At 39.5% G+C, this 13,827-nt stretch overlaps 1 protein-coding gene across 2 annotated transcripts in view; it reads left to right on the forward strand.

The window, feature by feature from the left end:
- The window catches only part of Cow (Proteoglycan Cow), a 362,273-nt gene extending 348,786 nt beyond the window's left edge, over positions 1-13,487 (forward strand). For both annotated transcript variants that reach the window (XM_076391853.1, XM_076391854.1), the window contains one exon: positions 13,158-13,487. In XM_076391853.1, the coding sequence (XP_076247968.1) occupies positions 13,158-13,291 (134 nt within the window). In that variant the 3' untranslated portion in view covers positions 13,292-13,487. The remainder of the gene's footprint in view (positions 1-13,157) is intronic.
- The last annotated feature ends 340 nt before the right edge of the window (positions 13,488-13,827 follow it).

The raw sequence follows: 13,827 nt of genomic DNA on the forward strand, positions 1-13,827 counted from the left end.
AGCGATATGGTGGATGGAAACTTCCAGAATTCTCTCCCGCATAGACTTTTTCCTAATAACATTCCTACCATAGTCATACCCCTGTTACGTCCTAATTAAACCGGCGATCGTCTCGAGTGGCGGAGATCGACCTTTGGGGTTCTTGCTCTTTTAAAGTGCTAAAGCACACCTTGATTAAACTTTAACTTATGTGTAATGGAAGGAGAGAGGCGAAAGTGAGCTGGTAGATCCTGTTTAGGTTTAAGAATTTTATATATTTAGGAAGGTTACGAATTACATACCAACTCGTCCGGTCTGTCAGTACAATTTCAGCGTTTCCACCTTGTAAGTTATCGGCTCGCAGGTCACTTCCGGTCACTTCTCAACGCGGTTTTCCTTGTCGTACACACGTTCCTATATCGAACTTCGCGGATTCGCTCAACGCGGTCTGAAGAGGCCGATTCGGATTTCGCAGAATACACTCACGACACCATCTCTTACGCAGTTTCCAATTCAACGTTACTATATGCCCTCGCTGTTACAATGTTACAGCTCTCGCGTGGGTGGTAATCAGAGATTCGTTCTGATCTGTCGCTTCTCCTACTCGGACTCGCATTTGTACTTGAATCACGATGGAACTAACTCTCTCTCTCTCCCTCTGACTCTCGGTCTGACTACGACTGTCTATGACTGTGACTATGACTGACTACTGACGCGCGCTGACGACTGTTGTTCTTATATATTATTCCCTTTTGTGTCATAACATAAAAAGGAGAACACTTACATCAGTTTGTTGAATCAGCTCGATAGAGTTAGTCGTAATCGTTCGCACGTTTGATTACATATTTCGGATTGCATCAGCATTTCTTGCTGATTGATATCGAGAAAAGAGGACCAGGTGAAGGCCGGATGTAACACCCCCACCAATTTTTAATTCTGATTTTCGGGTATATAAGGAGCTACATTTGCAGGCCCTTCGGGCTTCCTTAAATCAAATCTTGGCGAGATCGGGTCTGAGTCCCGACCTCACATCTTTAGGGCCCCTCTGCAGATTCGTCACAAATCAGTTCGATCTCCAAATCTCGTAGTGGCAATCCTGTTATATCTAGCACAGGCGTGTCCACATCTTGACACCATCCTTGGCGCCGCGTGCAAATTCGTCACAGGATAGTCCGATTTTCAAATTTACTAGTGGCAACCCTGTTGTTGCGTCCCTTATGCACCGCAATTCCCTTTTTTAGAATCTATTGGGTTTGTAAGGCCCAATACACTTGTCCGTGACGATGCACGGTGAGCTGGATTCCATCAATCGTCCAATGCAATCCTCGTTGAAAGTGACAGGTCGTAAATTAAACGGATATCGGTTATTCAAAAAAAATCACAACTGTTTAATGATTACAACTTCACAGATCGAGACAAGTTCCGAATTATGCTATTGGTTCGTTCGAGAGTTGGTTTTTGAACTTCTGCTCGTTCCGGCTGTGTCCGGGTTTTTATCAACATTTTGGGGGGGGGGGGGGGGGGGGGGGGGGGTTGAAAAGTTGGTGGTGAAGGAGATGCACTTCTATTGGTCGTCGTGTTTCTGAGTGGATTGGCTTAGTAACTACGGTAAATTAGTGGGGTTTCAGTATTAACCATTTCTTTTTGTAGTTTAAGAAACAATATTTTACGATGGGCATTGTCCCTTTAAAGCGGTCTGTCGCATCTGGCGTCCAGATGTCGTGGTACGCAAGGTCGAGGTACTAGTTGTAAAGGAATCAGAATTAAATGGAGATATCGAGTCTGACGGTTTACGGGTTCGCAAATTAATATTTAGCTCTTTAACGATGGTTTTATATATCTAGAGATTAGTAAAAGTTTCAATACAGTCCTTAGGATTGGAAACCTGTGTTATCTGTCACAGGCATGTCCACGTTTTGAACTTATCCTCGGCGCACCTGGCTGAATTCGTCATGGGTCAGTTCAATTTCCAAACAATTCTGCAACCCTGTGCTTTAAAGCGCTGGTGCATCCTGATTAACATCCTCTTACAAAATATCGAATCCTCGGCTATGTTCCGTTCTACCTCTGGGCTCGTAACAATGAAATGACTGTTGAAGAAATGATTGTTGGGGAAATCACCGTCAGTAATCTAAATGTATCGATGAGTTAATATTGTCGACGAAGTTAGGTGTCGATGAAATCATGTTAGTGACAGGATTGTTAATAAAATGATTGTCAGTGAGTTAAAAGTAACTCAATCCATTCAGCTATTTTCTTTCGGAACTTTGCAATAGCATTTGCGTGCATTTCTAATTCTTAAGTACCCTGATTGGTTATTTAATTTGTATTTCACCGCGACCTCGGAACACATTGTAAACAGTGAGTTCTGATCCATGATTTCTTTCTGACTTTTTATCTCCATGGCTCCAACGTCAAGGTAAATTTTGCGGAAACTTTCTTTAAAAAATCTCCATCGATATAAAAGTGTAGAATACCGTTCTGTTAGTGGTGGCAATAATTTTGGAACACACTGTACAGTGAATATTAGGTTACGTATTTTTATGCGTTTGTGAAAACTTACAGTATATATAAAACATTCAAAAACATAGAAAATATAAAAAATAGAGTGCAAATTATAGTATGTGAAAGATAAAGCATATTTTTATTTAGGGACTATTTCTTTAGCTGTGTTTAGACTTGCCGCAGTCTAATTATTAGATATCATTTGGGAATTTTGATGTACAAAGACGTACAGAATTCATGCAATTTGCAGAATTAGACAAGAGATTGATAGTTAAATACATTTTATGGTATTTAAAAATACAACAAATTTTTATTTTACATTTTTATCTTCTTTTTCCGATTCTGAGAGGTTTTGAGAAGTTACGAGACAAACAGTCATGGTCAGATGTGGGTTCTGGAGTTGACCCTTATAACTGGCACTGCTGGCTATGGTAGAATTAATTTCAACAGACGGCTCAGGGTCACTCAGCCCATCACGCGCGTTTCTGGCGGGTTCCCCCACCGCGGCAGTTCCACGTGCGCGCGGACGCACTTTCCGCGTGTGTGGAATATCCGTGAGCTCACTCCACTGTCCCACCAGAAAGACGCGTGAGGGACTGAGTGACCCTGAGTCGCCTGTTGAAGTTAATTCTACCATAGGCCTTGGGTCCCTGAACTCATGTTTTCTATTGTCACTATTGTAACGTCTCTAAAACGATGCTACGTTGTCCATGGAAGAGCGGCTTTCCAATGGACGAAGGTGGGGGTTCGTATGGCGTGCGGTTAAGGAGTTGAAATCCAAGGCTTATATCTTTCTTAACAATAATTTATTCAACAAATACTTATTCTAATCCTAACATTAATATAATATTGATATCTATTCTAATCTAGTTAAATAAAATCATAAGATATGAGTTTATATTATGAGGTTATATTATGTGTGATTATATGAATGTGAAGTTATATTGAACGTGATTATAATTATTTATCTCGATAATGCAAGAGTTATGTTATATACCGTTGAACGAGAGTTAGGTTAGGTGATATTATTCGTGGTAGAGGATCATTTATATAAAACGCAGTGTGCTGTGTATGTGTCTGCAATAGATCTTGCTTCGTATGCCCTGGCCGCTGCCACAGTTATAGGTGGCTATAACCTCAGTGCGGTCTCAAGGTTCCATGAAACATATAATCTTTGCCTTAATTGCCTAAGCATCCGTAAGCCCTTCGTTATCATTTCTACATCAGTCGCTACCCTGGAGAAAAGACTCTTTAGGACCGGTCTTAGAAATGTGTCGGACTAGGAATGGCTTCTAGCACTTGTTGGCAGGCGATTCGTCTGCTTCTGGTGAGCACGAACTCTATATTAAAGGAGCATCAACTACTATTTTGTTTCGATCTTTTAGTGTATCAGCTTCCTCCAAGATGTCGCCCGCACTGCACTTAACAGGAATCGTCGTAGTGCACCTGTCATAAGGTTACTTTAGACTGAACCTGTAAAGGAGCATCAAATACCCTTGATCTTTGGAAAACGCTCGCTACCTCTAAAGGAGCGGTCTCGATCTCACTGGACGAGTATATCAGCTACCTTCAGGATCTTTGTCTATTCGGAACCCGATACCAGGAGGAAGTGTGTCTCTTGCTGCTTTCACAGCTCCTTATATACCCGCTAGTTGGAGTTCGCGCATGCGTAATGTCTTACTTTCTAATGGCGGTCTTATTCTAATCGTAAATGAAAACGTACGATATACGTTGTGTTTATGTTAAAATATAATTGGAACTTATAATATATGATATAAAAATAAGGTACAAAAATATTAATTAGTAATAAGATAATAGAATACGCGGTAATATAATAATAAGGTATTAGAAGGATACAAATATGTAGAGAGATGGTAATAGATAGAGAGAGATAGTAATAGATAGAGTGAGAGAGAAATGGATAGTGTCAGAGGGAAGACCGTGGGTCGTTACACCTCCCCCCTTGCGGAACCTTTCGTCCTCGAGAGATCAAGTCTTGACTTGGATTTCAGCCACTGAGCCTTTAGTTCTTTTGGGATTCCTGACTTCTTTCTGGGTTGGCATGGGTCTTCTTTTGGTGGCCTTGTGCACCTGGTGCACCTGCAATTCCTGCGTGTATTTGGGAAATCGGCGGCGCCGGTTCCGAATAGCCTCCCGATTTGCCACAGTTTTTTCCGGGGGTCGTTTTGGGGTAGGCTTTTGTAAACCTCCCAATCCGGTTCCGGGATGGTTAGTGGTATGAGTTGATACGGGATCTCGGCTTTTGAGATGGGTCCAGGGTACGGGGTTATTGGCCGGGTCGGGGTAACTGGGAGGGACCAGGTTTCCTCCGGAGGCTGGACGGCTGGAGCGTCCTCTGTAGGAGGGCCTGGATTGCCCGAAGCGACCTCTGTGAGGGCTACTGTTGGGACGAGGACTGGGGCGGCTGGAGCGCCCTCTGGACAAAGGCCTGTATTCGCCCTTGCTACGATTATCCTGGTCCCAGAAACGACTGGCACATTGCTTCGGACAGTCGGCTCTGACTGTGTTTCTCGGTGCTGCCTCGTTAGATTTAGAGCCTATTAGTATTTTAAGAATGAAAGAATAAAGAAAATTTTAGATTTTCCGCCTTCTTTTATACCCTTTTTTGAAGCTGCTGAAAATTTCCGAGGCTTCTGATTGGTCCTCTTGTTTTCCTGGTTTCCTTATTGATGCGCTTGCAGCTTTGCGCAGATTCTGTTATAGCAGCGGATTTCTACTTGCGCTACATTTGATTTTTGTTAGCCCTAAGGCGCATGTAGGTGACGCCAGCATAAAGATTATAATAGGAATTGAATAAATGAATAATTTTGTTTCTTTTGTTTGTTGTTTTTTTTTCCTTTTTTTTCTTTATATATCTCTGTATATGTGGGAGTAAAATACAAAAATAAAAATGATAAAAATTCTTCTCTCCTTTTATTACTTTATTAGAAAAATAAATGTATATGTATTTAAATATTTCTTAATCGGTTCTGCCATCGGTTGTATGCCGCTATGAACGCTGTTCGTCAACTCGGGCAAAAGTGTATCAACTTTGGTTCGATAACTAATTTTATGCATGTACTACATCTTATTGCATAGTCTATACTTAGATGGTGCGAGTGATATACTTCTACGATATTATGATTATCACTGCATTCGCAGCAGTAGTCGTTCCCGTTTGCGTCAGTGTACAGTTCCCCTTCTATGCAATATACATTGTACCACAAATCCATTAGTCTTGTCATCTTAGCGGTTGTGTAATTTTGAAATCACCTTTGTTTGCACATATTGCCTTTGCGGTAGTTAAGTTCAAAATCTTTTTCTGGAAAATAATATATCCTATATCCTGTTTCCCTTTTTTTTATATTTTTTTCTATTCTTCCTACACGTATATTCTACTTACGAGTTACCGTTCTTTTGTTTCACTGTTGCAACTTGTTGCACTTTTATAATATCGCAGTGGTCAGTTTTGAACTGTTTGAAATTCATTGTTGTTTTATTTTAACTCTCCGCTATGACGGTACCAATGGCAGCTCAGTGCCTGTATGTACTTTAAGGTAGATGGGCCTTTTTAATTCTGTCCATATGGACAACCTTAAGTTTTTTCGGTCCTATAGAGATTTTTACATTATTATTCTCTAGGATTTCAATAATCCGGTAAGGCCCTCTGTATTCGCTATTTAGTTTGTCGCGTCATGGATTAAGAAGCATTACATAATCTTCAACCTTATAAATTTTAGGGTGAATTTTCTTATCGTAATAATACTTTTGTCTGTACTTTAATTGTTCAAGAGTAGCTCGTGCTAGTTCTCGGAGTGAATGTAGTTTGGAGATTAAATTGTCTACATAGTCTGCGTAAATGCCTAGACTGTAATTTGAAGGAATGTTTGAGGGTAAGCGCCCTTTTCTGCCGGAAACAAGTTCCTGTGGCGTGAATCTTGTTCCTTCGTGTGTGCTTGTGTTATAGAAGAACATTGCTTGAGGTAACCATAGATCCCATAGTTTCTCCTTGGATACGTAATGCTTCAAGTACTCGATGAAAACATGATGACTTCTTTCAGTGGATCCATTTGATTGAGGGTGGAAAGCGGAAGTTTGATATTGTTTGATGTGAAACGCTTGTGCGAATTTTCTCATAAGGGATCCTGTAAAATTAGTGCCCTGATCCGTTAATATTGCCTTTGGACTGCCGAATCTGCATATAAAGTGTTCAGTAAATGCTTTGGCAACATCTCCAGGTGTAATCGCCACTAATGGGACTGCAAGGGAGTATTTTGTGAGGTTATCTTGAATTATTATCAGAATGTGACTATGACTCCTTTCAGTGTAGGGGAGTGGTCCTAAGATATCCATGGAAATTTTGTCAAATGCATCCACAGGTGTGTCTGTTATTATCAGTGGTTCTTTGTTTTTTATGCATGCTTGCATTATGTTTTCTTGTTACAACTTAATCCTGAATGAATTCAATACCTTATGGAGAGTTTCTTCTGAAGGATTATTGTTAGTGACTATACCAAAGAAAGTGTTTTTGCCTCTTCTTAATTCTACCATTTTTGTTCTGCTTCGTGTGGTTTATATGATTTAATTTTTTTCTGCCTTACTAATTCTTCTCCCAATGTTCCTAATGGTCTACCATCCTCATTAATGAATATTATTATTGTCTCCTTCCTCATCCGTAGGTGATCATTGGACTCTTCAATGTTAACTCCTATAGGTTCATTGCCAACAATTTTTGGTTTCCTCTGCATCTCTTTTGTTGGTTACTTCTGCACCGGTCCATTGATTTGAGGATACGACCTGGGGATAAGTATTCTCTGTTTCTTCTTGCTGATTCTTATAGGACTTATCGGGGCTGTTAATGTACCACTAGAGTCTGACATTCGATTCATTTTAGGTGTGGTAAGTGTTGCTTCGCTGGTACTTGTACTGCTACTAGTTTTAGAACAAGAATCTATTTTTGGTGGACCTCTGAATTGATGTTTAGGGCTATTGTTTCCTCGTCAATCTCCATAATTTTGTTCCAGTCTGTAGATTCTAGCTTCTGTATAGATTTAAGAGGATTAGTTTTAGCAGGAGGTTGGAAAGGAAGAGATTTTGGGATTTCATGGACTTCTGCTTGTATTGTATGTTTTTTGGGTTCAGGTTGGCTGGAGAAGGAAGTTTTTTGTTCCTTTTTCCTTTCTAATTTCTTTTTTTCATTAACTTCTGCCTTTTTTACTTTTATATACTTTACTTTTATATACTTTTGCTTGTTTCTTTGGGGCTAGATTCCCAGATGCAAAGGTTGTGGTGCTTCTCTGGCGTATTGGGAACTGGTGATATATTTTCTTCCTCTTATAGTCTTCAGGGTCAGAGCTAGAGCAGGAAGTTGATCTTTGACGGGTTCTGTATTGGTGAAATTCTTTTCTCCTTTTGAATTCGTTCGAATCTGAGCTTGAGTGGGCGATTGTTCGTTTGACATAGACAGGAAGTGAGATCGGGTTTCTGGATAAAGCATCAGCGTTTATATTATATTTGCCGGATTTGTAGATGATTTTGATATCATACTCGGCTAGTTTTAATTTCCAACGCATTAGTCGTGACGTTGGAGTAGCCAGATTTTGTACACAAGGCCTAAACTGATGTACAGAGTATACTACTGCAAGTAATTCTCGCTCGGTGGTGCGGTACCGTGTTTCGGCGTCGTTCAGGACTCTGGATGCGTATGCTATGGCAAGGTCCTTGCCGATACCCCCTCCCTCCCCCCTCCCTCCCCCCTCCCCCTCCCCCCTCCGGCTAAGAACAGCATCTGCAGCACAACTTTGTGCCGGCCTTCAGAGTACATGGGAATTTGGTGGAATCCGGAAGCTAAATCAAATACAGAGAAGTATTTGGCACTTCTTAATTGGTTCAATATATCTGTGATATTTAGAAGTGAATGACCGTCTGCCACAGGTATGTCGTTGAGTTTCCTGAAGTCGATAACCACCCTCCACTTCTTTTTTTCTTGGGAATCTTCCTTCTTTGAGACGACCCAGACGTGGGAGTTATATGGGGAGGAAGAGGGTCTAATTATTCCTTTTTCAAGGAGGTCGTTTACTTGATTTTTTTATTTCCTCCTTGTGTACCTGAGGATAGCGGTACTACTTAGCGTGTACGAGAACTTCGTTTTCGGTAATTATTCTGTGGTATACTTTATTTGTGGCTTTTAGCTTTTCTGCAGGAAGTAGAAATCTGTCTGCATATTGCTTTATCAAGATCTCCACATTGGCTCTTTCTTCACTGTTAAAGTAATTCAGGCATATGTGTTAGAGCACCTTGCAAGCTCGACATGGGTCTTTATATCCTCCTGTCGGGATAGGCGGTCCCATTATAGTTGGTTACCATTGCGTTTCCTATGTAAATGTTAGGATGCATATTCATTCTGGGAATGTATCCCGTGGTTGCCTGTAGATTAGCGACACGTACATAGATCTGGCTTCTTGTTCTTGCAGGAATTGTAATGGTTTCTGGATCTGCAAGGGGTAAGACATGATTCCCTATCGTTATTGCAGATTTTGCAATATTCAAAAATTCAGTTCCCAGTATGCCGTCCTGATGTATGGAAAGGTTCTCAACGATGTGGAAGGTGATTTACGTATTTAGGATCTTTACTTTTATGAACCCTAAAGTAGTGAGTCGTCCTTCCGTGATTCCGTTGAGAGGTCGAAGAAGAGATTGGTTGATTGTAGGTGCGTAGGCAGAGATGGTAGGTTTCTTTATAACGTTTAAGTCGGAGCCTATGTCTACCATTAACATTGTTCGATCACTACTGAATTCTGGATCACAGAGATGAATACTTGAAGGTTTACTTATTTATGTTGTAGCAAGATTTAGTACAGCTTGTCTATGTACCATCCTCGGTTCTGCCTGTTTTCTTTGAGGTCTCGCTTGATTAGTGTTTTTCACTACTTCCCGCTGGTCGAAGTACTTCTTCTTCCTGCATTGTTCAATTGTGTGTCCCTTAAATTTGCAGTGTGCATGTAGGTGTCTGTTGGTTGGGAGTTTCTTCTGGGGCGATTTAGACTTCGGCATTCTTGGATCATATGTCCTTTCCACTGACAGAACTGGCAATACTTCATTTGCCAATCTACTCAAGAAATTTGCTGTTGTTTCCCCTTAGGCTGGTTACTAAATTTGAATTGTACTAAATTTGAGTACTATAGTCACAATATCGCGTACGAGAGAATATCTCGGGTTTCAATCCTGTTAGGAAAGCCTTAATATAATTACGTTCCGCAGTTATATTGTATTGCGCAGTATGATCTGGTACTTCGATCTCGTTACAATTTCTTATTTGTAGCAGAATATTAGAAACACGACTGCTATAGTCTACGACAGCTTCGTTTGGTATCTGAGCAATCTTAGACATATTGCCATATAACTGTATTGACGAATGTAAAGGAGCAAAACGTGAGCTGAGTTCGGAAATAAAGCGATAGTATTACAATCACCACTTAAAACTAGTCGTGAAGCTTGTCCAATGAGTTTATTTTTTATTAACTGTACCAAACCGTACTCCGCGTTTGGAGTTTAGCGAAGGGTCTGTGTTCCAGAGAAATTTCACGTTTTGTTTCTGAAGACGGTGTTTATTCTTTTTCTAATTGTCGCGTAGGCGTCTAGAAGTCAACTCTATCAAATCAAGTTTTTTCCGATCTCATGAAAACGTGTCGTTCCTCTCCATTCATTCCCATTGGCCAATGCCTCACGCTCCTTAACCAATAGAAAAATTCCTGAGCTCGGTCGCGCTCTCTATTTCCAACGTTGTGACGGCGGCATCTTGTCACGACCTCGCGGGCTACTGGCCCAAACTTGGCAACGCAGCGGAATTTCCTCGAGGCCCGAGTCACTTGACCACATGGCCCACAAGTTGTCACTCTCGCAACGCTTAGGCCCCTGGGAAATTCAGGACTTTATGACACCTGCCGTAGCTATTGAGGCCCAAAAATAAAAGTCTTGAACAAACGGAAACATCCATTGTTTGAAACAACTAACGGAACTATCTTCTCAAAAATAGCTTTCTTTACGCACATGTCTAAAAATCCTGCCAATCATCTGCACGCCAAATGTTCTTGTACGTACCGCTGGCCGCTACAGATATAAGCCCCGCAGAGAATTAATTCTCGTAGCCACAACTTATTCGTTAGTACTTACTTAGTTTTTGGAGTAGGTTTCGCAAAGCTTATTATCCTCAGATATTAAGCTTATTGTGGGTTGATTCTATCGAAATTACATGCGGTTCTACGCTCAGTATCCCACCGCTATCACCAAAAATTATATACGTAGTTTGTAACGTCCCTAAAACAATGGTATGCTGTCCATGGAAGAGCGTCTTTGCAATGGACGAATAGGTGCGGGTTTATGTGACGTGCGGTTAAGGAGTTGAAATCCTGAATGTCAGTAATAGGGCTTAGTACTTCAGCTGCCTCGAAGATGTCGCTCGTACTGCAAAATGCATCAAAGTTATATTTACCTGAGAAATTATCTAAAACATTGGACGGAGAACAATTTGGAAAAATTATAAAAGAAGGAACACAGTGTATTATATTGTTTATAACATACGAAAATTAAAAAATTGTTGCTAAAAGTAAATGCTGCTTAATGGACGGTACATTTAAGACAGCTACTACTATCATGAAACAATTATATACAATCCATGCTAACGTACAAGATGAAGACAATGACAGCGATACTGTAATTCCATTAGTATGTGCACCTTTGTCTTCGAAGCGACAAAATATCTATACATTTCTTTTACAGAGTATAGTTTCTGCAGCTGAAAAATAAGGTATATCCCTAAATCCTCAGTTTATTATAATTGATTTTGAGGTTGCTGCAATGAACGCAATTAGAATTGTGTTTCCTAATGCAAAACTCAAAGACTGCTTGTTTCATTTGTGTCAATCAATATATCGTAAAGTACAGAAGAATGGTTTAGTACGACGATATGGAAGGGACGGAGCATTTAGTTCTGTAATTAGACATATTCCATGTCTCGCATTCTTAGAACTGTCTGAAATACCAGATGCCTTTAATGAAGTAAAACCTCTACTTCTTCATGAGTCTGATAATATTACACGATGGTTTAATAAGTATTATGTAAATGGAACAATATAAGAATGTAACAATGAACTAGTTATTCGTCACCCTTTATTTCCATCGGAACTGTGGTCAGTATATGACAATAATAAACTTCAAGTACCAGGAATACAAAATAGCGTAGAAGCATGGCACCGACGATGGCAATACTTTTTACAAAAAAAGTCTAGTATATTTATTCTTGTAAATAGTATACGAAAAGAGCAAGCAGCGGTTGAGATTACTTTAGAAAAACTTCCAAACGGGGAATCCCCAAAGAAAAGGATCAGAAAAGACAGATTGAATGAAAGAAGAGCGCATCCAGAGAATTTTAGGAAATCGTCAAGAATATAGCATTATCAATTTCTTACAAGCACTATCGTACAATATTACGTTTTAATAAATTAATAGAAGTTAACACTTTTGTTATATTAATTTATGTTGTATGTGGTTACTGTTGGAATTATGAAAGAATAAACCACAAGTTTCGTGTAAAACTAAACATTATATTCTTTGGTTTAAACCAAGCTTGTTTTTCGATTTTCGAAGGCGACGTTTCCTTCCTCCCACCGCACGTCACCTCTCTCCGCAGCGATTCTAGTGCTCGGAAAGCCCAGGCGTGTGCCACAATAATCGCACGTGGCGCATTGGGGCGACGAGACTTGTATCAATAGATTTCCATATCACCTATGAGGTACTATTGCTGATACGTTTTTTTGTTTCTTTTTTTGCGATTTTCTGAACTATTAACGCAAGATAGTGAACTAGGCCTACAGGGGATATCACATACATTTTTCACATTCTTTCTCAAGTTGAGTGTGTTTGTACGCAGACCTGTCTTATCCACTGTACATGTGGTAGTTCGGCACTGTCACCACGGCCTTGTCGTTTTCTCTTGATTTCCGTTTCCGTTTTCTGTTCTGATTTTCTCTTCGACCTTCGCTGTTCTTAACCTTTTCTTCTAATACTTTAGAATTTCCAACCTATTCTTTCTACATCCTGGCCCAAGGATTAACACGGGACTGGTCATCGTCAGTTACATCTAATGGCCAGATCTGTGCGTGGCTCAGGACAATTTTCCCCTTTTTACTTTCTTTACTTTTCTCTCTGTTCGGTCCGCTTTCCTCTTCGTTTTTCAGCCCTCTTTCCATTCTTTTCTTTTCCTGTTGCTATCTCTAGTTTTTAAGGTATAAGAAAGGATGATGTTACGGCACGCGGACAGTCATAGTCGAACTACTGTAGCCTACATTTGATATTGTTGTTGTTAATAAACAAGTTTTAAGTTAAATACGTTTATGTGCTTACCGAATAACCACCTCATACATATTAACTTTGAAGCATTATCACTGCAAAACGGACGCAGATCGGACACTATGTTATAGGACATTTTGTGATCTAATTGGGGTACCTCCTACTCCTTAAAATACTTCAACGTATACTTGTTAAATCTTGTATATATACATAACAATTGTGTATTGGTATTGCTGTTTTAATTGTTACTAGTAATTGTTGTTTACTTACTCTTTTAGTGTTTTGAATATTGTTGCTTATTATTAATCGAAATGATGACTTTTCAGATGTAATTGTAAAGAAATCGAGCAATGGAGCTTCAAGAACAAATAGGATAAATCTCAATGATGATGATGAAGATAGTGGTACAAATTCTACCCAGGATCTCGAAGGTTCCGCTGATCAACCGTTGGATTTTTAGATATATTAGAATTAGTCAGTGATATAACAGTAGCAGATATTAAAGCAGCACCTTAAAGTAACATCGAACGTTCAGACGAAGACATTTCCTTCTCTGAAAATAAAATAAATATTCACCCAGTTGTTCATTTATATCTCTTATTGTCATTGTAATTGAAGGTGTCATTTTGAATCATAATAAAACCGGCTGCAGTAGACATGACTATCATAATCACATTCGCTTACTACCAAATATTGACTTATATTTAAACATGAACGCATACATTGTACCCATATGATGTAGTTAATGTCGTATTGTTATCAACGCTTATTTCATATGTAATTTATATCATCAAAATCAACTCTTACTTCGTAAATATGGGTAATTTTTGTCAAGAATAGTCCTAAAGGAGTATGTTTTTCGGTAAATTATCGTTTGTTTCCTCTGATTTAAAGAAAAATCACTTGTTATAATCTTTATGTGGAACGTTTATAGAAGTTATATAGATTTTTGTATTTTTTTCAGTTTTTTAAACACTAAAAACATGTCGATAATAA

The sequence above is a fragment of the Calliopsis andreniformis genome, unplaced genomic scaffold (genome assembly GCF_051401765.1).
Source record: "Calliopsis andreniformis isolate RMS-2024a unplaced genomic scaffold, iyCalAndr_principal scaffold0133, whole genome shotgun sequence".
NCBI classification, from domain to species: Eukaryota; Metazoa; Arthropoda; class Insecta; order Hymenoptera; family Andrenidae; genus Calliopsis; species Calliopsis andreniformis.